This window comes from Sturnus vulgaris, unplaced genomic scaffold, assembly GCF_052056855.1.
Source record: "Sturnus vulgaris isolate bStuVul1 unplaced genomic scaffold, bStuVul1.hap1 Scaffold_195, whole genome shotgun sequence".
NCBI lineage: Eukaryota > Metazoa > Chordata > Aves > Passeriformes > Sturnidae > Sturnus > Sturnus vulgaris.
Genome location: NW_028276170.1, coordinates 13,198,402 through 13,222,079, shown reverse-complemented (window position 1 = coordinate 13,222,079; position 23,678 = coordinate 13,198,402). Strand labels below are relative to the sequence as shown.

The 23,678-nt window shown below is 56.5% G+C and overlaps 1 protein-coding gene across 1 annotated transcript in view; it reads right to left on the bottom strand.

The window, feature by feature from the left end:
- The window catches only part of LOC148218095 (uncharacterized), a 261,533-nt gene that overhangs the window by 63,355 nt on the left and 174,500 nt on the right, over positions 1 to 23,678 (bottom strand). Inside the window, 1 exon segment of the mRNA XM_088158050.1 lies at positions 17,552 to 17,706. Coding sequence (XP_088014176.1) covers positions 17,552 to 17,706 — 155 coding nt within the window.

Genomic DNA, 23,678 nt, shown 5'->3' with positions numbered 1-23,678 from the left:
CTGAGAGAAAGGCAAACCGAGCCTGACTAGTAAAATGGAATATAAAAAAAAAATAAATTTGGTATACTTTCCAACAATGGAATCGCAGGCAGCCCAGTGTGTGAGTGTAATTGAGAGGCAGAGTCCTGGGTGGATGCTGTGAACAGCAAAGTGCCAAGGCAGGCTCTGTGCCAGCCCAGCTTCCTGTGGCAGAGATTTCACAAGAGACAGGATTCTGGCCACAGACTGCTTGAAATATCCATCCCTTATCTCCAGCCCGCACTAGGTGGAGAATTCCCAGGGTAAGGAATTCTGAAGATCAATTCCAAGGGAGATAATTGAATATCTGCCCTGGCTCTGGCCAAAGGTTATAATGGCCGGATGCTTGGCCTTCAGCCAAGGGCACACACTGACTCAGAAAACACTTCCTAAATGCAGCAACATGTTGCATATTCATAGACCTTCATGCATTATTCAGAATCATTGTGCCCAGCCTGTAAATCACTATTTTTGCCTTCCCTGGGGTTCTGGTGTCCCATAATCCAAGAATGTGAAGAATTTCCTGATTATCTTTTTTACCATTTTCTGAGTTAGTCACATGAACAAAAGCTTTTTACATCAAAATGTTGTAGTCCAAAAAAGTATATTGATCACTACTATTTCTAAGTTCTGTTAATCGCAGAACTAAAAGAAACTGTGTTCATACAGCAAAGTTTTCCAACATATAGCATTCATTGTAATATTTGCAAAAAGCCAATAATATAATATGTACTTATAAGACACCAAGGATTCAAATTTATTTTCTGAGTATGGAAGAGCCATAGCTGTGGCACCAATCATTTTGTTATATTTCATTTTCATTTTATTTGTTGCCTTTCTTCTGTCCATACCACAACATTGAGGCTATTGGGGTTTAGAAAGTGATACAATGTTATGGGTAGAACAGAGAACTCTCAATTCAGGTCCTGCATTTTCCTATTAATGCTCAGAATTCTTACACCTCCTTTTCAGTCCTGGATTGCTTCTGAGATTCTCCAGACCCTCTCTGGGTCAATACAACACCAACCTTCAGACAAAATATGTCTAACTATTTTCTCCAGCATTTGCTCTTACATTTCAAATACTCGAAGATGCTTTTTAGCCTGAACATTCAGCCATTTCACAGAGGCTTCTTCTACCACTTCTTGTCCTCCTGATTGCAGGAAGTCATCCACATCCTGCATTAACCCAATTCCTGGGGGTGGGGTAAATTCTTGTGATATTTTCTGCAAGGCTTGCCCCAATAAGGCTGGTGCTTCCGTGCATCCCTGCAGAAGGACCGTCCATGTCTTTCCCATTTTCCCTTCTACCTCTTGTTCCCCCTCAAAGGCAAAATCCAGTTTACCATCCTGTGTGAGTGGGCATCCCCAGAAAGCATCTTTGCCATCAAGGACTGAATGGTGTCAGTGTGAGGAGGGCACCTGGTTGAAGATGGTCTAAGGATGTGAGAGCCCCTGGGTGCTGGGGCCCCCTTGGGCCCTGGGGTTCATCCCTCAGGGGCTGTAGAAACTCTGCCATGGCCTTTGCCTTCCCCTTGGCCTTTTCCTCATCCCTTCTTGCATTCCCCTGCTGTGTCTTTGTGACCAAGTGCTCCAGGGGCTTCTTCTGCCCCTCCTGCAGCCCCCTCAGTGCCTGGGGGTGCTCATCCTCTGACAGCTGCTGAGCTTTCTGCTAAATCATTCCTTTCTGCAGTGACCCAAGGAAAATGCTTAAAAGCAAATCTGGATGCTTGCACGTCCAATGCCCATTTCCCAGCTGTTCCTTTGTGCTGCTGCTCCTTGTGCTGTGGCTGCCGTGGCCAGCCCGTATCCCAGAGCCGGTGCCTGTCCTGCCGCAGTGTCCAAACGCGGCCCCCCCGGCGGGCAGGGCCGGCAGCTCCACGGGGCCGGGCAGCGGCCGGGGCGTCCCGCAGCCTCCTGGGGGCCGGGGGCCACTGCCGGGCCTGCAATTGCCGGGGGGTGCTGGGCTCAGGCAGCGCCCGGCGCTGAGCCCCGGCTGCCCCACAGCCCCGGCCCGGCCCCGCAGCTCCCCACAGGCCCCCAGCCCGTGCTCCCGGTGCCGCCCCTCTGCGCCCGCTCCTGCCGCTGCCCAGCACAGAGAAACCCCCTGCAATCCTGACCTCCTTGTGTGCCTGTCCTGGCAACCGGGGATACAAAGGATCTGCAGCAGCTGGTGACTTCTGAGGATAAGAGCCTGCTGAAAAACATCCCCATCCTCAGTATTTTTCTCTTTCTCCTCTTTTCCATTATCCATTTTCTTACCACATAGATTCCTCCTTCTGCTTCTTTCCTGAACCATATTCCTGTAACGATGTTTATGGCATTGTTAAGTCTTCCTTTTTCTTCTGGGAGCTCATGAATTGAGCAGGACCTTGGCTGAGCAGCAGTCTGTGTGGTCAATTAATAACATTTTTTGACCCTGATGGCTTCTGCTGTCACTTCCTTATGTCCACGTCGCTGGCCCTGTGTCCAAGCGGATTCGCAGCATGTGTTTGTAGAGACCCTTTGCTGTTGTTCCTTGCATGGGGGTCCCCCGTTTTGGGGCCATCCCCCCTGGAGCAGGGTGTCCCGGCTTGGTGCAGCCCCGCCCCTCGGGCAGCGCTGAGCCAATGAGAGCGCGCGGCGGTGATGACGCAGCAGTGTCCAGGCAGAGCCGCAGCTCCCAGCGTTGCCCACCTGGAGCCACCTGCGCCCGGCCCGGGCCCCAGCGCCCCCCTGGATGGGAATTTGGGGAGGTGGGAGGAGGGGAGCGCCAAGGCCGGGCCCCCCCCCGCTGTGGTGGCGGCAGCGGCTGCAGTGGGGAGCGAGTGCGGGCGGGAGCGGCCGAGAGCCCAGCGCTGCCCCAGCCCGAGCTGCCCCAGCTCCATCGCTGCCCCTGCGCTGGGATGCTGTGGGTTTGGGGGGAAGAGGGAGCCGGCAGTGGGTGCTGGGCCTGGGGGCAGCAGGAGAAGGAAAGGAGAAGCAGGGTTGAAGAAGAAAATGGTCAAAGCATGACCTTGGGAGGAGAAGGTGGGATTGTGCGGGAGAAGGAGGAATAATGGGATGAAGAGGAGTGTGAGGAAGAGCAGGGACACAGGAGGAGCAGAAATGGGAAGCAGCACAAGATTCCAAACCTACAGCGCCCCTCCAGTCCCAGGGCGTTGGCTCACCCCTCCACATTCAGTAGGTGACTGGAGAGTGGGATCCACCATTTTCAGAGGGGTGAATCTTGGTGTTTCTGAGCTTTATTGGGCTAAAACGTGGTGTTTTGTATTTTTGCTAGGCCTGAATCTTTATATTTTGCAGGGGGTTTTGGCTGAATCTTGGTTTTTTTGGGAATTTATGATCTGTGTCTTGATGTTTGGAGGATTTTTGGGATGAATCTTGGTGTTTGGGAGGTTCTTAGAAACACAAGACGACCAGTGTCTTCCTCAGCTGTACATCGGAAGGAAGAACCGCTAGCTCAAGGCAGTCCCCTCTTGTTTTTTCCCCAAACCAGGATTTTTCATTCCCATGGGGTGGGCAGATGGAGGAGGAGGAAAATTCCCGGCGATCCCTCTGGAGGAGGGGCTGCAAACTCAGCCCAGGGAGCTGTGAGGAGGAAAGACCCTCCCTGAGCTGGGAAGGCGGCCAGAGATCCAGGCAGAGCTCAGGGCTGGTGGAGAAGCCTCTTGGAGAGGAGAAACCCCACAAGTGCTTGGAATGTGGGAAGGGTTTCAGCTACAGCTCCAAGCTGATCCGGCACCAGATGATCCACACTGGGGAAAAGCCCTACGAGTGTGGGGCATGTGGGAAGAGCTTCAGAGACATCTCTGGTCTAATGCATCACCAGGTGATCCACACAGGGGAACAGCCCTACACCTGCTTGGAATGTGGGATGAGCTTTGGACACATCTCCAACCTGAGAAGGCACCAGCGCATCCACACTGGGGAGAGGCCCTACAAGTGTCCCAAGTGTGGGAAGAAGTTTCAGACCAGCTCCAATCTCCTCGTCCATGAGCGGATTCACACAGAGGAGAGGCCCTTCCGCTGCCCCGACTGCGGGAAGGGATTCAACCGCAACTCCACCCTCACTGTCCACCGGCGCATCCACACTGGGGAGAGGCCCTACGAGTGTCCTGAGTGTGGGAAGAGCTTCTCCAGGAGTTCAGCCTTGACCCAACACCAACGGAGGCTCCACTAAGGGAAGCCCTGTGAGTGCCCTGAGTGTGGGAAGAGCTTCGTGCTCTGCTCCAGCTCCATCCCCCATGGGAGGATCAGTGTTGGATGATCCCCAGTGACCCCCGTTGGGCAGAGCCCTGGTGATCCGTGGTCCTGGTGATCCATGTTGGGAAGACACCTGGCTGGGGGGACTCTACATCTTCCTGTCTCCCTGTGGGCACCTGTATGAACACAGTGGCAGGAACGTCCATTGGGACGGAAACCAACATTGGGAATTCCTTGGGGAGAGTGAATTTGTTCATGTTCAACCCCAGAAAATTTGTGTTCTGTCCTATCTTCTGGTGGCTTCAAGGAATACTGAATGGTCTTGGTGGTCTTTTCCATCCTCAGAGATTCCAGGATTTTGATTTTGATTTTTGATTTTTTGATTGTCCAAGGGTGTTTTCCACAGAAAAATGGTGATGAACTGGGGGAAAGACCAAGATTTTGGAGACATTGGGGTGGAAACACCTCCAAAAGTATTCTTCCCTCACTCCTTCCCTGCTGGATTCTCAGCCAGCATGGACACAGAAATCCTTTTATTTTGGGCTGGATTTGCTTTTCATTTCTCTTCATCTCTTTAAAACATCCAATTTTGGGATAAAAATAAAGACACTGAACTGAGACTTGGGTAGGGAGAAAGACATGATAGTACACAGACATGGAGAGTGACATGGGGACACATGGACATGGAGAGGGACGTGGCCATTCCTGGGGACATGGGGGGACACGGGCATGGATGGAGATGTGGGGGACAGTGACAGGGATGGAAACATGGTGGGGACACAGCCATGGGTGAGGACATGGTGGGACATGGCCAGTGACATGTGGGGACACGGCCACGGCCGGTGCCATGGGGGGAACTTGCAGGGGCTGTGGGGGATGCTGGCTTGGAGGGAGTTGAGGGTTCCTGGCAGGGACTTGGGGCTCGCTGAGGCCTTTGGGGACCCCAGGCCGAGCGGCTCCGGCTGCGCTGGGAGACCCTGGCGGAGGTTCTGGGGCAGCTGCTCAAGGACCCCCTGCCCTGGAGCCCCAGCCGGGCATTGGGCTCCTGGAAGGGAATGAACGTCCTTGTCCCCAGCAGGGAAATCCCAGCACCCCCAGGGTGTCGGGGGCAGCTGAGAGGCCACAACAGGGAGAGGAAAGCCAGACAGAGCTGTCCTTCTCCAAAACTGCACACTATAAATCGCAATACTTTGGGATTCCACCAGAAAGAAGATTTCAAGAGGTGCCTGAATTGAAGGAAAGGGGAATGGGACTCCCAGAGATAGCAGGAGGGGCCTGGAAGCCTCAAAAAGAAGCATGAGGTCGGGGTGGTTGAGTGGGGGGCAGTGTAAAAGGGCTGGAAGAGCATGGGAAAAGAGGTGGCTGGTACCCCTAAAGAATTGGTCAGGGCCCTGGGACCACCAAATTGCACTGAGAGATGTCCCACTCCTCCTCCTTTCTAGTCCTGCCTCCTCTCCAGTCCTTCTCCTGCTCCTTCCTCAGCCCCCCTCCATCCCTTTTCTTGCTCCCCCTGGGCCCAGCGCCCACCCTTCACCCCCCCGTTTTTCCCAACACCATCACATCCTGTGGTAGGAGCTGGGATGGAGCCAGGGCAGGTCGGGCTGGGGCAGCACTGGGCTCTTGGGCCAGCCTGGGCACCCCCCCCCCCATGCACCCCCTCCCCAAATTCCCCTGTTTGTTTATTGGGTCCTGGCACCTTTGGGGTTGGGGCGGTGCCGTGTTGGGGTTCAGGATCTTCCCAAGGTCCCCCAGAGTAGGGTGAGAATGGGGGGACACCACCATTCCTGGGGGTCCCCATTCCTGATCCATGCTGGGGCCAGTTCTGCGACCCCCCCCAGTCATGGCTCCCCCTGCGGGGTCCCTCCAAGTCCTTCCCCACTGGCCCCCAATAAAAAGGACCAGGCAAACTGGGAAGCTTTATTGGGAATACTGGGAGCAGCTGTTCGGGGGCAGAGTGACACCGAGCTGGGGGTCCCCGGGGGGAGCACACACGTTCACCCGAGTCCCGCTGGCCCCCAGACAGGTGAGCTCCCAGCAGCACCAGTAGCACCAGTAGGGCCCCAGCTCCCCCGACACGCCCCATGCCCAGCGCCGGGCGGTGCCGCCAGCCCCAAAGCAGCCGCGCTGTGCCCTGGGGGGGTCCCCGCGGCCCCGCCCCACGCGGCACTGGGAGCACCAGTCCGGACCAGTTGGAAGCGTGGGCGGGCGGCACCAGAACCCACGGAAGTGAGTCCACCACAAAGCGTTTAGAATCACTGAAATTGGCGGAAAGCATCAGGATTCTTCCAAAAAAGGGGTCACATCTGCCCCTAAACTAACCGGGAAATCCCCCAAAGCGTTTATGACCCTCTAAAACTGGTGGAAAGCAGCAGGATCTTCCCTAATATCAACTTCTGTGCTGGTTTCACCTGGGGAGAAGAAATTCAAGAGAGAAATTCTCTGTGTGAGAATTCCCTCTGGGAGTTGATGGGACCAATTGGAGGCTGGTTTGGTTATTGACAGCCTGAACAACCAACTGGAGAAAGTTAGTTCGCTCGGTGAGCACACATTTTGAAGGCGGTAACTCAGGAAAAAACTCTCATTCATTTCCGGTGGCTGAGCAGGTAACAACGGCCCAGCCCGGGCTCCCTCCCATGTGGGGGGAGCTCGGGAGGCCGCTGGGCCCCGTTTGCAAACCAGGGAACCCGATGGCCGGGGGGAGGAAAGGCTCATTGATGAGACCTTAGCCCGGCTTCCTCCCCTACGAGCCCGCGGCTCTGGGGGGGCCCGGCTCCTGCTGCTGGCCCGGAGCAGCTTTGGAGGGGCCGAGCCCGCCCAGCCCCCGCACGGCCTGGGGGAGGCAGCCGGGCCCTGTCTGGAAGCAGGGGTGGCCATGGGCAGTGCGGGGCTGCAGCAAGCTCCAGAAAAGCTGATTAACATCTCAGCCGCCCCCACACCCAGCGCCGTGACTTCTGTGTGAAACTTTAACTCTTCAGTGCTCAGGTAAGATTTTGCAGACCTCCGGCTTTCCTTTGACTATGAGAGGGGAAAAGGAGATGCTCCAAAGTCAGTGAAGCAAGAGCTAAGTTTCTTTAGATGGAAGGAGAATGAGGAGATGCTGTGAAGATGGCTGAAAAATCCTTTTGTAAGATTGTAGGGATGAACTGATGTATTGAATATTCCTATAAACCATGGAGAAAGACACGGGGAGGTTGGAGATGTTCCATTTGATAGATTGTTAATCAAAGGCATCTGTGTTGAGAATCCTTTGCCCCGAGGAGAAAAGGGGATCTCTTTTTCTGGAGATGGAGCATGAACAGAGAGAAAGAGAGATGAAGAAAATGTTTGGTTTGGAACAGTTAATTCTTAAAAGTAAATACCCCATGAGTATGGCCCATAAGCACAGCTTTGGGAAAGCTGTAAAGGTGGGAGGAACTTCACGACTTGGCAAGTTTTTTCCCGGGCAGATGCAAATCATGAAAGTGAAGCCACGAGAGGACTGTTTTTTTCCCTTCTTGTGGTGAAGTCCCTATGGCCTGACAAGAGGAAACTTCTCTCTCCAAAGTGAACTGAAAAGGGCTATTTAACTTGGGAACTGGCTGAAGTAGTTTTTTCTGTCTTTGTTTTGTTGTTATGAAGGTTGGGAGAGGGAAGGAAGGAGTGCTCTAGAGATCTTATTCTGAATTTGCTTTTCATTCTCTTTCTTTGTGTAGCTAATAAAGTTTTTTATACCCTTTTTAAGTTTTAGTCCTGCCTTGCTCTTTTGCTCCTGGTTCTGTCTCACAACAGAAAAATGAGTATATTTAAATTGGCAAGTCAAAACTATAACAATGGAGGAGAGTGTCAGCAGCTGCAGCTAAGGGCTCGTGTCCCATCAGAGTCTCTAACGATGGCACCAACGCTGCTGCCTTGCAACAGCCGACTCTGGAAGGCGAGTGTGCCCTCGAGCAGAGCCGCTGAGGTCAGTCAGGGGGACAGGCTGCAGCTGAAGCTGCCAAGCGTTGCTGTGATTCTGGCAAGTCAAGAGAAAACCATGGTGACCACTTTCCCTTACACCCTTTGCCAAGCCACGAAAAATTGTGCACACAGCATCCCCTCTTTTGGCATCCTGTCTGGTGTGGATGTCTTCCTGAGGAGGTACAAGCCTTCTGGGTGCTGCTGTTCCTGTGCACACTCTGGTCATTTTTCTCTGGTGTCCAGAGCCACGTTGACAGCAGCAGCTCCACAGGCCAGCTCCAGGAGACATCGTTCTTGCCATGGTGGCAGCAGCTCTGTGGGTCCCGAGCTCAGTGTCAGGGGAGTCTTGGCCACACAGCACAGTGGCCTGGACAGCTCTGGGGACCCGGGCTGATCGCCAGCGCTGCCACTTCCCACTGCTCCTCGCCTGCAGCAGCCAGTGGCCGTGCTCCAGCAGGGCCTCCTTGTCCCTGGCCAAGCAGCCTGGGCACCTCGGGGCTGTCCCCACCGTCCTGCTGAGGCCAGGCCTCGAGGGCTTCTGCCGCGGGCACCAGAGACGCGTCGGGGAAGCGCCAGAGCAGCCGGCTGGCAGGAAGAAGGTGGCTGTCTGGGGGCTGCTTATGGCCTCTGCCACCCAGTTCCTCAGGGCTTCCCACCAACCCATCCACACAAGTCCTCCTGGCCCATCACAGCCTCCCGCCACCCAGCGCCACACGCATCCCCCTCACGCCTTCCCACTGCCTTCTCCGGGCAGGCCTTGGCAGCACCGCAGCCCTTCATGGCCTCCCACTGTCCCGTGCCCTCCACGCCTCCCCCAGGCCTGCCTGGCTGCTGAACGAGCTCCAGAGGAGCCGCATCAAGAGGCACCTCAGAGCCCTCAGCAATCCAGCCAGCAACACACGGGCAGGACACAGATGGCGCTTCCAGGCTGGCAGAGGGGTGCTGGCCATCTCCAGGGACCGGTCTCTCAGGGATCCCCGCCGCAGCTCCGGCCTCTGCCCGCCCGCTCTGTCAGAAGCCTTAAGGCTTCCACAGAACCACCAAAGGCCAAGGGCCTTTTGGCCACTTTCCCTTCCACACCGCACGCTCGGCCAACTTGGCGAGCACAAGCACCCTTTTTGCCCTCTTCCCCATTGGCCTGAAGACTCTGGGCACCAGAAGAAAGCTCCTGGACCTCTGTGTATGACAACAGCAATTTACTAATCCTACAATGGGGTGAAAGAACGTCCTTGAAGTGCAGAGGTGTTCCCTGCAGGCTCAGGTGGCCCCAGCAGACGCAGCCTCCCGGATCAGTTCTCCACAGTGCTCACGCAGGACAACCAGCCCCTGCGACACAGGGAAGGCCGTGACTTCCAGAGCCGGCGGAATCCATCTCGCATCTGCTGGAGTCCGGAGGAGGGAATGCTCTGTACAACTCTGGTGATGTACAGAGTCTGAAGAGCCAGGCATGAGATGGCAGGGCTGGTGTCATCTGTCATGTCCTGAAGGGCTGGAAGAGAGAGGAACAGAGCCACAGTCAGAGCCTGCATCTGCAGGGACCTGGGGAGACCCTCCTGCCCCATCCCTCCCACACGGCAACTCCTGCCATAGCCTGGAGGAAGGAGACAGCGAGGATCAGCTGGAAGGCGCTGGCCACGAATGTCCCTCCCGCAGGCCCCTGGAAGGTCTCTGTGCTCTGCCCACGCCGCCCCTCGTGCGCGCAGGGAGCAGAGCCCTCCCAGCCGGGGCAAGGGAACGCAGCTGCCAGCGCCAGCCCCCGCTGACAGCCCGCTGGCCTCACTCACCCCTGCACATGAGCTGCAACTCCCGCTGCTGCTCTCTCAGGAACCGCCCGGCCATCCCTGCCAACACAGAGCCTGTCACGGCCCCAGCCGCACAGCTGCCCCGCAGCGGCGCTGCCAGCCCTGCGGCCACAGCAGCGCCTTCCCCTGCAGGGCTCAGGCCCGGCCCTCGCCGCATCCTGACGCCCAAGGACACGGCTGCGAGAGGGCGGCAGCGGCGCCGAGGGCAGGCGGGGCTCCAGAGCCCCGGCCCGGATGGCGCTGCCGGGGCAGCAGGCGGGGCTGGGGCCGAGCTGCGGCGGGGCGGGGAGGGAGCCGGGCTTGTGGCTCACCAAGAAACCTGAGGGCCGCCTCTCGCAGGGGCTCCTGTGGGCTCCGCAGGTACGGCAGCGCCTGGCGCAGCAGCTCGGCCGCTCGGCTCCTGTCCTGTGCCAGCTGGAGAGAGCGGCAGGGCACGGAGGGAAGGGTTGGCGCGGGCTCTGTCCCTTGGCCCCGGCCTGCCCTGCCCGCACAGCCCTGAGCGGGGCAGAGGGCCCGGCAAGCCGCGGGCTTGATGGAGCTCGGGGCTCCATCAGCTCCGGCCCTGGGGCCAGAGGAGCCTGGAGAAGAGCCCGCGTGGGCAGCCCAGGGAAGGGAGCAGCGTTCTTACCAAGCACTCGCCAAACCTCCACATCTGATCCGCCATCAGCAGGTGCTCAAGATCTCCCCTCTTCAGGAAGCTTAGTGCAGAAAGCAGCGTTTCACAAGAGGCCTGCAGAGCAGCAGAGACCCAGAGATGGCACCGCAGCCCAGGGCACAGGAGCTGCCTCCCTGTGCCAAGGCCAGGAGGAGGCTGGAGCCCATGAGGTGCCCGGGTGCAGGGAGACAGCTGAGCCCCCTGCCAGGAGGACAGCAGCGCCCAGGAGTCCTCACCTCTGCCACACGCATGTTCTCATCGTGGCAGTTGAAGAAGAGTGGCAGCAGGCTCTTGCTCACAAGCATCTTGAGGGGCTTTTTACCCTTGGCCGCTACCAACCTCATCACCTCTTGGAAGAGGCGAATGGAGAGCAGCTGCACATGGCGGTTGTCCTGTTGGAAAGGAAGCAAAAGCCCTCCACATCAGCTGCTCCAGGCCCCTCTGTGCACAGGCCCAAAAATCCACGGGGCCCCACACTTGGGGGCAGCACCCAGTGGCCGTGGCTGGGGACACAGAGCCTTACGTTGTCCAGCAGTGGCCAGAGCGCGCCAGCCAGCCGCAGGGCGATGGGGCTGGGTATTGCGAGGTGTCTGTGCGAGAGCAGAAAGCTGAGCACCACGACGGTCATCTCAACGATGTCTTCATCTGCATCCCGCAACAGGTCCACAAGGCTTTCTGTCAGGCTGTACATTCTAATGTTCTGCATGGAAGACAAGGCAGGGCAAGCCCACGCTGCTGCTGCTGCCGTGGAGCCCAGGGGCCGAAGGGCTGTCCTGAAGCACTCGGGCAGCTGAACAGCAACGCAGGAGAGCTGGGAGCAGCTGCCACAGCTCCCAAAGGCCAGCCAAGCCCAAGGGGCTGCTTTCCCCAGCCCCACGCTGCCAGCACAGCTTCAGCCGCTGCTGTCTTCTCACCATCGAGGGGTCCTTGCTGAGCTGCACGAGGCCTCTGAGCACCAGGCGACGCATCTCCCTGGACGTGCTCTGCAGGCGCCTTGCCATGATCTCCAGGACGCTGTCACCCCATTCTTTGATGTCCAGGAGGTCCAGGACCTGAAAGGCACAAAGCAGTGACCGGGGTGCCCATCTGGCAGGAGCTCAGAACTGCACAGGCCTGAGCCAAGGCAGCAGCACAGGGCACGGGCACCGTCCCAGGCAGCTGCGGCTGTGAGAGGGCAGAGAGGTGGGAGGCAGCTCAGCTGTGCTGCCCATGGGGCTCACCTCCACAAGGAACGCCATGGCAGGCAGCTGCCAGTCTGAAATGTCTTGGCTGAGGAGCTCCAAGAGGCAGGAGATGAAGCTGCAACACCAGATCATGGAGACACAGCGCATCTCCCTGGTGGGGGGAAAAGGAATCATTGCCCCTGAGCCGAGAGGGCAAAGCTCTCCCAGGAGTGACCCACGGAGATCTGGTCTTTTCCCAAGCACCCCGTGGGCGCTTTGGGAGGCGGCTGTTCCCGGGCACCCTCCTCTGCCAGCCTTTTCCAGTCTGCTCGTCCGTCTCTTTGTGACAAAGCCCTCTCACCCATGCCCATGGGAACTGTGTGGAGCACCCTGGGCACAAGTGCCGGGGGCAGCAGGGAGAAGGGGGTCTCACCTGGCCAGGAGTCCCACTGCATAGTGGTGGGTGTCAGTACAGAGCAGCGTGTCCCAGCCAGCCTTGCCTTCCATGGCTACCACAACACGCTCACAGTGCACTCGGCAGAGCAGGACCTTCAGGGTCTGCACTGCAAACCTGTGTGCAGAGCAAAGCCCAGGTCATGCTGGCAGCCCTGGCTCTTGCCTTGGAAGGGATGGGGAGACTGGGAGGACTGGGATGGAGCACCTTTGGGGGTTGGTGGCAAGGCCCAGTTGCTCCTGGCACCCCTTCCAGAAGGTATCAACCTCCTCTGGCGTATCCAGTGCGCTGATGTAAACTTGGAAGAGCAGACACAGAAAGAGACGGGGAAAATACTCCAACACTATAGGTGGGCACCAGGTCAGGTTGAAGACTCTCCACAGTGTCACGGTTGCCTGCAAAAAATGAACCACCCAGAGACAACACTCAGTGCCAAGACATCCGTGTGGCAGGGCCCGAGCATGCCAGGGAGAGGCCGGGGGAGACACCGCACGGGGTCACCCAGCCTGGTGCCCCTGAACCTTTGCCCTAAGGCAGGTTTCAGCCCAGTGCCTGAGGCAGAGAGATGCAGCTGGGGGGAGGACAGAGAGCTAGCTGCTGGAGAGGTGGCCTAGGGGCAAGCCAAGGTCAGTTGCAGGAACTCACAGCCAGGGCAAAGACTCCTGTGCTGTCCCCATCGGAGGTGTACACACTGTCCACTGGCCAGGCGTTCAGCACATTGAGGAGTATCTGCAGCGCCGGCTCCGCAGTCCCAGTGGAGGACATGATCACTCCCCACATGGCCGTAGCAGCTCTGTGGGGTCAGAGCTCTGTGTCAGGGGGGTCTGGGCCACAGCACTGTGGCCTGGGCTGCTGCAGGGGCCCGCGCTGGCCGTCAGCCCTGCCTCTGCCCACTGGCCCTCGCTGGCAGCACCCAGCCAGCCCACGGGGGTGCAGGCATCTTGAGGGGCAGGGAGGGAGCGTGGCAGCACGCTCAGGGGCTGACATGGCAGCACTGGCAAACGGAGGAGCCAGAGGCTCCTGGAACTGTCCCCCTGTCCGGCAGTCACCTGGGACAGGCTCTAGAGGGTAACGGGCCGGGGAACCCTAAACCCTCAAGGCAGGTGGGGCTGCCGTACCTGTCACCCGATGGGGCCCAGCGCAAGAGAGTCATCAGCACATCGCAGGGGTATTCCCTGGTCAGCTCCAGAAGGGCCTTGTCCAGCCTGTGCCCAGCAGACTCGTTGGCCGTGAGCCACTTGTGGATGTACCTCACCATGGCTGGCACCTGCAGAAGGCCCGGGGAGACTTGGACACCTGCCCAAGCAGCAGGTTCCCCAGCTTCCCCTGAGAAGTGCTGCCCTTCCCACCCTATTGGGCTGGGCCTCAAAGACTGAAGGAACCCAGCAGAGCTGGCTTGAGGTGTCACACAATTCCTGGGGTGATCAAGCCCTGGCCACAGGCTGCTTACTTGCTTTGGATTGGAGACACCCTTCTCCACAAGCAAATCCAGCATGGCAGCCCCGGTCTCAGCAGTGAAGAGGTGAAAGTTTGCCAAGAGCCCAGTGCCCACACCGGTGGTCTCTTCCCGCCAAATGCACATGATGAATTCATAGATCATCTGCAGGAGAAGGGCAGGAAGAGAGGGAGAATCCATGGAGTGCTCCAAGCATGGTGCTGGGCTGAGCAGTGACAGCAGGCCCAGCCCAGGTGGGGATGGCTGCAGTACCTGCGCTGTTCTGCGGAAGCGGCCACGGGCAGGGTCCTGCTCTTGTGTCGGGTCCATGGCGGCACCTGGCAAAGAGCGAGCGCAGCCAGGGCTGAGGGGCTGTGGGAGAGGCCGGAGAACACAGGCCAGCCCTGCATTCCCAGGCAGGGACAGCCCTGGGATGCTCCAGGGATGGGGTGTGGCTGTCTGGGCGGTCAGCCCCAGCCCCTCTTCTGTCCTATCCATGGGCATGTTGGATGGGATGGGATGGGATGGGATGGGATGGGATGGGATGGGATGGGATGGGATGGGATGGGATGGGATGGGATGGGATGGGATGGGATGGGGCTAAGCTGGCTGCAGGCACCAGCTCTGTGACCCAGCTCTGCTACTCACCCTCCTGCAGCAGCTGGATCTGCTCCAGCTCTTCAGGCTGCTGTGCTGAGAGAGCTGCAGCCTCCTCCTCCTCCTTCACCCAGGCCATCTTGGGCACTCTGGGTGGTGTCTGCTCCATGTCACTGTATGGAGTTGGGACTGCTTGCAGGAGAGATGTCTTGGAAAAGCTCCAGATGGGCAAGTTGTGCCTTGTAGGCAGCTGCAACAGAGAAGCCTTGGGAAGGCTACAGGACACCGTGTCCTGCAGTCTGTCCTCGAGGCCACCTGCAGAGGAAACGCTTTGGAAAAGCTCCGGGTCAGTAAGGAACAAGCTGGCTGTGTGGGGGCTCCTCACAGCACCGCTCTCTCCGTCCTGTCCTGACGAGTGCACCGAGCACTGTGGTGTGGCCGTGTCACCGCCAGCACCTATGTCACAACGTGTCACAAAGGGTCACCCTTGTACGCTCTGTCCCTTTCCTATTGCACGGTGACCACGGTGCACTGTGTCACAAAGAGCCCTAGGACACACCTCCACGTGCCCTGGGGACACCCCCACCCCCCCAAAGTAGCCCAGCTTGCAAGGAAGACGTTCCCCCAAGGTTCGAGGACAGCCCAACAGGAATTTTAGGAATGGCTCAAACAACAAGCAAATGCTCCTCTGCTCTGCCTGCTCAGGGCAGCAGAAGGAGCCCCCACGGTTGCCAATGCAGCTGCAGCAGGAAGGGCATCGGGGCCTTCCACAGCAGCTGCCAGGGCCTCTCTGGGACAAGACCCGGTGCTGGGTGGCCGTCACACACACAGGAGTGTGACACAGACACGGGACGTATGGCCCAGGGCACGAATGCTGCTCTGAGTCCTGGGAGCAGTGAAATCAGCAGGTGTGGCAGAGTCCCTGCCAAAGGAGACCTGCCGCCCCCAAGGCCTGCCAATGCTGGTGCCTGCTCCTGCCACAGAGACCTGTGTCCCCTGGGGACTTCTCTGCCAGAGGACAGCCAAAGCCCGCGTGCATTGGTGTGTGTGCTCCTTTCTGCAGGCGGCTGTTGGCAGGAGCACCTGGTGGCAACACTTGGTCTCTGTCAGAAGCTGTTACTCCTTCCTGGAATGATTTTAGCTTGGAAGTGATTATGTGCAGTGGCCACGCATCTCCCCAGCCCATCACTGCCTCACACACGAGGTGACCACCAAGCCACTCTCCGGCCATCTGACCCGCAGCTGAGCCCTTCCCAGAGTGCCCGCACCCGCAGGGAGCGCAGGGCTGGATTTGGCCGCCAGAGAGTTGGTGACCCTCGTGAGATCCTCGGTGCATTTAGTTCCTACAGGAGTGTGGGCACCGCTGGGAAATGATCTGCATGCCTTGTTAATTGGATGTTCTTCCACCGCTAGCCTGGGGCAGGATCTCTCCTGCTCCTCCTCTCAACTCCCGGGCCTCTCCTCAGCCAATCAGAGAAGGCACCAAAATAATTGAGCCAATCAGAGCGCGCGGCGCTGATGACTCCTCAGGCAGTCCCAGAGCGCCCAGAGCTCCTCACCTGGACTCCACCCACGCCCCGCCCCCAGTGCCCCCCGCCAGGAGAATTTGGGGAGGGGGGTATCGCGTTTTATCTTCTTTTTTGTTGTTCCAGAGTCAGGATTAAATGCTCGAGAGACGGAATTTCGTGTTCGGACTCAGATGTTTATTAATTCTTATCTATATAACAGTGAGTTCTACAGCACTTACAGCTAACAGGCTAAAGATGGCGATGTACCTCTCTCTACAAGGCTTTTTAAGGGCCAATGAGTCCAATTAAAAAAAGACACCATAATAGCCCAAGAACCAATCACCCGTGACCTGCAATGGGGAATTTTCTATCTAATTACAAAAGTACCACCTAGAGCCATGAAGAGAGTGAAGAAGAAAGAAACCTCCGCCCTAAAATCTCCATCTTATTTAATATATATTACTACATTCTAAAATCACAAATTTTATTTTTCCTCTATGTGACACTGCACATTTCTATTACAACAACACACCAGTGATCCCAGTTCTATCAGTCAATTCTGGAAAGCTTCTTCACAGGCTCAGGTCAAAAGCAGTGTTTTCCTGGGGGTCAGTGCCTGTCAGCAGAGAAAGCCCAAACCCCTCAGTTTCCAGGGTTCCAACAGGGGGAAGTGTCAGACCCTGCCCAGTGCTGGCCATGGGGCGTGTGGCGGGGACCCGGAGCTCTTGGCTACTGTGGGCTGCTGGGGGGCTGCTGGGGGGACACCCCCGGACCTGTGTCCTGCACACACAGCGCTGTTCCAGGAGATGGTTTAGTCCGAGTGTCACTTCATTCACGGCACCGACTGGCTGAGGTTCGTGGAGAGGAACATCTCCAACCGGGAGCAGTTCCTGCACTTGGGCAGCGATGTGGGGCTGCACGTGGGGACACCTCCTTTGGGGACAAGGCTGCCAGGCACTGGAACAGCGACCCGCAATGGATGGAGTACAGACGGGCTGCGGTGGACAGGCACTGCCGGCACAACTACGAGTTGTCCAGCCCGTTCCTCGTGGAGCGCAGAGGTGAGTGTGGGGCAGAGCGTGTCCCCTCGAGCCCTGCCCTGGGAATGACCCTGGAGCCCCTCAAAACCTCCCTGGGAATCACCCGAGACACGTCAGCCCTTCTTGTGCCCATCCCCGGGGCTTCCTGCACCCTCACCCCAAGTGACTCCAGTGGATCTCCCAGTCCATCCCAGTCTCTCCCAGTGTCCTCACAGTCCCTCCCAGTGTCACCAGAGTCCCTCCCAATTCCTCTCAGTCCCCAGCCATTCCATTCCCTGTCCACTCCCAGAGCAGAAAAATCTCTCCAACCCCTTCCCCCCACCCAACGGGGATCACCAGGACCACGGATCACCAGGGCTCTGCCCAACGGGGGTCACTGTGGATCATCCAATCCTCCCATGGGGGATGGAGCTGGAGCAGAGCACGAAGCTCTTCCCACACTCGGGGCACTCACAGGGCTTCCCTTAGTGCTGCCTCCGTTGGTGTTTGGACAAGTGAGAGATCTGTGAGAAGCTCTTCCCACACTCAGGACACTCGTAGGGCCTCTCCCCAGTGTGGATGCGCCGGTGGACAGTGAGGTGGGAGTTCCGTTTGAATCCCTTCCCGCAGTCGGGGCAGCGGAAGGGCCTCTCCTCTGTGTGAATCCGCTCATGTAGGAGGACATGGGAGCTTGTATAAAACCTCTTCCCACATTTGGGACACTCGTAGGACCTCTCCCCAGTGTGGATGCGCTGGTGTCTTCTCAGGTTGGTGCTCGACTGAAAGCTCTTCCCACATTCCAAGCAGGTGTAGGGCCGTTCCCCTGTGTGGACCACCTGGTGCCGGATCAGATGGAAGCTGTCTCTGAATCCATTCCCACATTCCTCACACTCGTAGGGCTTTTCCCCAGTGTGGATCCTCTGGTGCCGGATCAGCTCAGACCTCCGGCTGAAACCCTTCCCACATTCCAAGCACTTGTGGGGCTTCTCCCCTCCATGAGGCTTCTCCACCAGCTCTGAGCTCTGCCTGGATCTCCGGCCGCCTTCCCGGCTCAGGGAGGGTCTTTCCTCCTCGCAGCTCCCTGGGCTGGGTTTGCAGTCCCTCCTCGTCCTGAGAGATCTCTGGGGCTTTTCTGCTTGCTCCATCCCCGCACACCTGAGGAATGAAAATTCCTGGTTTAGGGGGAAATAACAAGAAGAGAGCTCCATAAACTGGGTGTTCCTGCTTGCCCAAGTTCATCTCTGGTAGTCATTGAGCATCTTGTGTCTGTAATAACCTCCCAAACACCAAGATTCCTGCTTCAAATCCTCCAAACTTTAACACACGGATCAAAACTCCCCAAATAAAAAGCTTCAGCCAAAATCCCCTCCAGACATGTGCTGGTTTGAGAGCAAAACCAATAAGAGAATCAGTCAGAAATACAATTCTATAGGAAAAAAGATTGGAGAAATAAAATCCATGCCATAGTACAAAAGAAAACAACTGACAGAATCAGAATACAACCTGACACCCCGCTAGTTAGGGTGGTGGTAGCAGTCCCGATGAAGTGGTCTTGTTGAAGTAGTGATGCTGTAGAAAGGTCTGGTAGCTCTTGTCCTCTGGAAACCAGTGGGTAAGGACTGCCTTGGTGTTCCCAATCTCAGATTTTATCTAGGTAGGAAAGGCTTGGCTCCTCCCCCTGGCTGGAGCATCTCCCAATGGGATGATGGAATTTTATCAGTCATGCAGTGGCACTCAATGGCCCATTAACAGAAGATATCTCCCTGGAGGAAGGATGGGTTGTGGAAAAGATAAAGAACACTGCCCCAGCTGGTTTTAACAGATGGCCCATTACCAGAGGATATCTCCCACAGAGATAAGGATCACTGTTCCATCTGTTTTTATCCACCACTCTTTGTTCTTTTGTTTCTTCCCAGGACCTCCGACTAGTTACTTAATGTTTGCTGCTGATTTCTTCTCCCTTTTGAGGATGAAAATGGTAAAAGTGTCTTTGACCTGCCTTGCTGGATATTGTGAAGAGGAACAGTCATCTACTGCAAGTGGAAGTGTCACAGGTGGAGCAGAGTTCTGTGAGTGCTGTATCAAACCAGACCTCGTCAGACCTGCCAGAACAACTGGTCCATGCTGCCCTTCACTGCTCTGCCTGTTCCCCACTGTTTCATGCCACAGTAATTTAACTGCTGTTAATTGGGTGTGTGTTTCACTCGAGCCAGTCCAGCAGAACCAGCAGAAAGCAGCCCCAGAATGAATGGGGCTCTGCAGAGGAGCCCCAGACTATTCATCAGCCTGCCTGCAGAACTGGCTCCAACTCTGAGCCCTTATGACCACACTCTGACGAAGACACACTTCTGATATTTCTGAGGCACTTATGACTGAGGCACTGCACGTGCTTGTGCAGGGAAGAATCCCAAAGTTCTTTCTTACTTCAGGAAAAACCCTGCAGCAGTGCATACCCAGCATCTGCTATCAGCACATCCTGACTGCACGTGCAGGAGAAGCAGCAGCAGCATTGTACACGTGGGTTTGTTAAGCTGAACTCCCCTACACTTTGAACAGTGCTCATCACAAACATATTTAATGGCACACCGATGCCATACATTTCTCCTAAAAGCCTCCCTTGTAACTAAACTTTGCTGGAAAGTTAATGCCGAGGATGAACGAGCAACTTCGGTCTCAGTGCGGAGGTGGAGGGGTTCTAAACACTGACTTTCCGAGAGCAGCATCTCTCCTGAAGCGCTCGGGGCCACCCGAGCCGCCGCCGGGAGCGCGGTGCAGAAGCCGGCCCGGACTCAGCCGCAGCGCCGGGCACCGCGCATCGCTGCTCTGCAGGGCGGCCCGCACGTCCTCCAGCAGCTGCCGCAGGCTGCCCTTCTCCTGCTGCAGCTCGGCCATGCGCTCCTCGGCCCGCTCCAGCGCCACCATCTCCTCGCAGCGCTCTCGGGAGCAGGGCCCCGGCGGCCGCCGCTCGGGCTCGGCGGGGGCTGCGCGGGCGGATGTGGCTCTCGATGTGCTCGCCCTCCCGGCCCAGCGGCAGCCGCGGCCCCGCGCGGGTGCTGAAGTGGCCGCAGAGCCGCGCGTGGAGCTGGCGGAAGGTGAGCTCGGCCTAGAGCCCGTCCCACAGCCCCGCGCACTCCTCGGGCTCCGCCGCCTCCTCCGGCGCCAGCGCCCGGCACAGCGTGCGGGACTCCTCGCCGGGGATGCGGCCCGGCCCGGCGCAGTCCCGCTGCTGGAAGATCTCCTGCAGGGACTGCTCCGGGCCGCTGGCCAGCACGACCATCTCGTTCTCCACGCTGCGCTCCAGCCCGTAGCGGTGGGCGAGGGCGCTGAGCAGCCACTGCGTGCGCCGGGCCGGCCGCCCGGAGGGGTCCCAGCCCTCAGGCGGCTCCATCGCGCCCGCCCGGCCCGCGGCGCTGCCCGAGCATCCTGAGCGCCGCCCGCCCGAGCGCTCGGCCCCGGCCCCGGCCCCGGCACGGAGCGCCCGACTCGCCCCGCACGGAGCCGCGTCCGCCTTTGTCCGGCACGAGCAGGGACTCGGGCAAAGCGGGCAGGTGCCGCCCTGCTCCCTTTGTCTGCCAAGCCCGAGCCCCAAGTGTGGGTTTCTTCCTTAGCTAATTTGTCCCTGCTTTCTCTCTGACACAAGCAAGACGATAGCATCGCACAATCCAGTTTGACAAGTAAGGCTTGTGAACGTGTGAGTGCTTCCACTAATTAAAAAACTCGATGTGCTTCAATGCTGACCTTCTGTTCGCTCAGGCTCCTGACCTCTGTAGATGAGGTGACTTCCTGGTGTTGTGTGTGTGGATGTTAAGAGGTCTGTGTTAGAGATGAGTAAGTGTTCAACTCGTTCAAACGAGCTGCCCAAAGCAGTGATTTTGGTCTCTCTTTGCCTGGGGAGCAGGACCGGCATTGTTGAACGCAGGCAGCAGCACGAGCAGGGCTCCTCCAGCAGCAGGGACACGCCAGGAGACAGAGGGGACCGTGGCACCAGAGGGGACCGTGGCACCAGCCGTGCCCGAGGCCTGAACAGGCTGCCAAAGTCAGGTGGTGCTGACAGGCTGCGTTAACAGCCCAGGCAAGGCGTGGTGAGGAGCCAGCGCTGGGGGCCACCCAAGGAGTCCTGTCAAGATCAAATCGTTCTAATATTCTCTCTAGGGCAAAAAAGGAACAAACCAGTCCAGTTGATATGTGAGGAAAAAGAATTCAAGTTCGTTTAAAACGCTGCTTAATACAGGGTTGGGTTTCTTTTGAGTGAACTGGTGTTAATAAATATTCGGTCCCATATGATGGGGTTTCTCTGCAAATAGGCCTTGATGGGAAATTACTGAATACCTTTTGTTTTGCTCTTTCTTAAGTTGAGCACCTGAGTAGCTTTGTTGAGGAATGGAGAATTGTTTGTAGGTCAGTATTTTCTCAGGAGGAGCCTTAAATTTTAGCACAGGAGCAAGGAAAGGCAAAGGTTTGAAAGCCTTCCCCTGCTGAAGTGACACACTTTGAGAGGAGTCTGTGAGGAGAAGTCCCCTCAGGCACATCCAGGACTGTTTGCCTCCTCTGCAGGCTCAGTATTCTGGGAGTTCCACAAGCCTCAGATGCCACTGTATTTTCCCCTGAATATTTCTTGTCATGCAGTAGACAGGGAGAATATTTTGTGCTAGATTCTCCTCTGGGCTGAGAGGAATGTTGAATTTGTCTTTAAAAATGAGCTCTGGATCTGCCTGTAGATACGGTTAAGCACTGAGAGATAAAAGAAACAATGGGATGGATTCCACTGATTGATGAATGGAAAAAGATGTTTGCCTTTACAAACAAACTGTAAGGCTGCTGATAAATCAAATTGGATATCAAAAGATGAAAGAAGCAAGGGGGGAGGGGAAACTATGAATTATATAAAAAATAAAAAGGAAGAGGGAGGGTTATACATTAGAGGGGAATTTCAGGTATCAGGCGTTCCGAGAAGTCTGTGCCTCTCAAGTACTTCAGCCAATGGGGAAAGAGAGAGGGAAATGCGGCCGGGAAAATAGGATAAAAAGGAGGCTGCGTCCTCCAAAAATTTGAGAGATGCCAGGGGAATGTCCCATGGCCTCTCCCTTTATTCGAATAAAGCAAAAAGGATTCCTCTGTCTCCTTTTTGGACATAAACCTCTGGTGTTTGTGGATTAATTTTCCTGACAATTTTGGGGGCTCGTCCGGGATCTTTCCACCGTCCGGGGCAGCGAGTGGAGCTGAAGGCGCCTCACCCAGTTTGGGTGATCAGCTCCCCTTGGTGCTGGCCGGTACCGGGCGATCCATTGGGTTCCCGAGACTGTCCAGGAGACAGACGAGTGGCGGACCAGGGGGGTCCGTGAAGAGTCCGCAGGGAAGGACCACTGAAAATCTCACCGGTGAGTAAAATGGGATCTTCGGGGAGCAAACCTGGGAGGGCACCCATGGAGGGTAGCACAGGTGAACCTGAGAGGGCACCCATGGAGGGTAGCACAGGTGAACCTGAGAGGGCATCCATGGAGGGTATCACAGGTAAAACGGGGCACCCAGAGAGGGTTGGAAGGGTGAAGCCGGGAAGGGGCCCCGGAAAAAGGGATGACGATCCCATAATACCCCCGGAGAGTCCCTTGGGGAGAATGCTGAGGTCTTGGGATAGATTGTATATTCACCCAGAAGTAACTATGGAAATGATGGAAAATATTATTATTTTGTGTGGCCAGAGTATAAGTTGGCAAGGGGACTTATATGGCCACTTATGGAACAGATAAAATTCATTTGTGTCGAATTTTGTGGAGGTATTTAGAGGAGAATTGGAAAGGATGGATTGAAAGGGAATGTGGATTAATATGGGTCAGACAAGGAACAAGAGAAATTTATGTGTTAAGAAAAAAAGGAGAAGAGGAAAGTGGTGAGGATTGGGATGTTTTTCAGCTCCTTCCCCCGTCTTGTCCTCCACCGTTGCCAGTTTACCCAGAGCCAGCTGCAGGTCGTCTGTATCCTCAACTTTCAGAGCAAGGGGATCAGGGAAATGTTATTCCTACAGCCTCACCTGAGAAGGATGATGGTGTAGGGGGAGCAGCATGTTGTATCACCCCCCAGAACTAGAAGAGGAACTCAGTTTAGGGCATCAGAAGCCCCCCAAGAGACAGGGGTACACCAGATGCCACTCTGTCAAGTTCCTTTGGGGGGTCAAGGGGGAGGATTTGGGTTTGTAATTGTACCACTCACTACCCAGGATATAAGAGGGTTAAAAAAAGAATTACCCCCATATTTGGATGATCCCATAGGGGTGGGGGAAAAGATAGAGGAATATTTGGGAAATGCGGATTATACATGGAAGGATTGGGATTTTATTTTGGGAATTTTGTTTGGGTCATCAGAGAAACGAATGATTTTGCAGAAAGCTCGGCAGCTGTGGGAGGATGAACACCCACAAGCAGCAGGGGGGGCTGGACCCAATGCACCTACGGTGGGTGATGCCATCCCCCAGGCAGACCCCAGTGGGACCCAAATAACCAGGCCAGTCTGGCTCACCGTGATTGCCGTGCTTATTTGATCAGGGCAATCAAGTCAGCGGCTCCCAGAACTAACAACATAGCTAAGGCTCTGTCGTTAGAACAGGAGAAACAGGAAAGCCCTCATTGGTTGGAGAGGATTAGGGATGCCTTGAGGAAGCACGGGGGGATGGATCCTGAAGGGCCAGCCTTCAACACATTGCTTAAAGTACAATTTGTTACTAAAGCCTGGCCTGATATACGGAAAGAAGTACAGAAAGAAGAAAAGTAGCAAAATAAGCCTCTAGAGGAATTGGTTAGAAAAACACAGCAGATATATGTAAGAAGGGATGAGGAAAAGGCAGAAACTAAAGCAAGGATGATGGCAGAGTTTTTGCAGCCCCGGAGGAATAAACCACAGGGTCCAAGGGGTC